Below are 1,409 nucleotides of genomic sequence, written 5' to 3' on the forward strand. Positions count from 1 at the left end.
CTCCCGCGGTGCCTTGGCGGCCTTCGTTTAATTCCGGCCCCAAACCCGTTTTCAGCATTTTTGTTTCTGCTGGCGAGAAACAGTCGTCTCTAATGAGAAAAATAAATACGGCTCTCTGGTGTAATGTCAATTTCCTTTATTTTAGGAATTCAGTTTTTCTGCACCAGAGGAGGTTCCCGGTGATGGCGTCACGAGGCTCTGCAGACCTAATGTCTCGGCCATTCCCCTAGCTTGCCCCCTGGCAGGCGAGTGGCTTTGCCCCTGGATTTGGGGACTCCCGCGTGCAGCACTGCCCTTCCTCTTCACCTTTGCCAACCCCCCGTCCGAGGACTTCCATATTCCCAGAAACGCCCCCGGCAGCGTACGCCGTGTGGGAGACTGTCCGGGTGTAGTTCCCAAATGTTTCCTGCTTGGTTAAATACAGCTGGATGTCCAGGTTTGGGGTCAGAAAATACAAGTCCCAGCTGGTTTGCACCTCCCAGGGTTTCCTGCTCAGTCCCATGCTGGCAGAGGAGGTGGCCGAAGCGTTACATGAATATATCTTCATGTCCTGCGGTCCTCCGGGCTAATTGCATGTTCCCTTGCCAGGACTGGACCTGCTGATAGGACCTGAGGTGGGATCGATGAGCTCTATTTCTGGCAGTGGCTAATTAAATCCTCTGAGGATTACAGGTAAATCAGAGTGTTCATTGCTAACAGGTTTCTAGGGGCACCAGTCCCATCTACCTGTCCCGCTCTTTAAGGAAAAGCGGTCCAAATTGGCTCTTGGATTGAGGGTAGCTGTGTGTACTTCTGCTCCTTGAAATCATACTGATATCTGAATGCTGTAATATAAATATCAGGAAACAGTGGTGTTTCTGCACATTGTACGGATTTGCCATTGCTATACATCCGTTTCCTTTCCACATCCAAACAGTTTTGCACTTATTGCAATGTTTTTGTCGCTTGGATTCTTCTGTGTTCTTTCCACATATCCTTGTGTTACATACTGCATGTTGGACTGCTGGTTGGCAGCTGAAAGATAAACACACGTTTATTACTGATTTTGTAAAGCGTGGGGGGGTACCTGCATGGTTTAAATATTTTGTATTTAAAAATATTTGAAAACGAAGGAAAGTTTTGAAAGTATTTTGACAATAATTACGAGCCACTTTCTCTTTTAATGCAGTTTAGGTGATGCAATAAACTCATGTTGAAAGATGTTGGCAAAGTTCCCTCATTTTTGCCATGTGGGCTCACTCACCTGCCGAAAGCTGCCTTTATTTAGACAAAAGTCCAAGTGTGGAGCAGAAATACCCCAGCTTAGGGGGCTGACAGACCTGCCTTGGTCTGTAGTCACCGGCTGAGGACAGGACGGATGAAGCACTGATGTTTTGTTGGTGGTGAAATCAGGTATGAGCCATTCAGGA

The 1,409-nt window shown here is 47.4% G+C and overlaps 1 protein-coding gene across 1 annotated transcript in view; it reads right to left on the reverse strand.

Moving 5' to 3' along the window:
- Window positions 1–883: 883 nt before the first annotated feature.
- CRTAM (cytotoxic and regulatory T cell molecule) overlaps window positions 884–1,409 on the reverse strand; it is a 14,393-nt gene continuing 13,867 nt past the window's right edge. The window contains exon 13 of the mRNA XM_009333423.1: window positions 884–1,014. Coding sequence (XP_009331698.1) covers window positions 884–1,014 — 131 coding nt within the window. The remainder of the gene's footprint in view (window positions 1,015–1,409) is intronic.

Source organism: Pygoscelis adeliae, unplaced genomic scaffold (assembly GCF_000699105.1).
Source record: "Pygoscelis adeliae isolate BGI_AS28 unplaced genomic scaffold, ASM69910v1 Scaffold151, whole genome shotgun sequence".
Lineage (NCBI taxonomy): Eukaryota > Metazoa > Chordata > Aves > Sphenisciformes > Spheniscidae > Pygoscelis > Pygoscelis adeliae.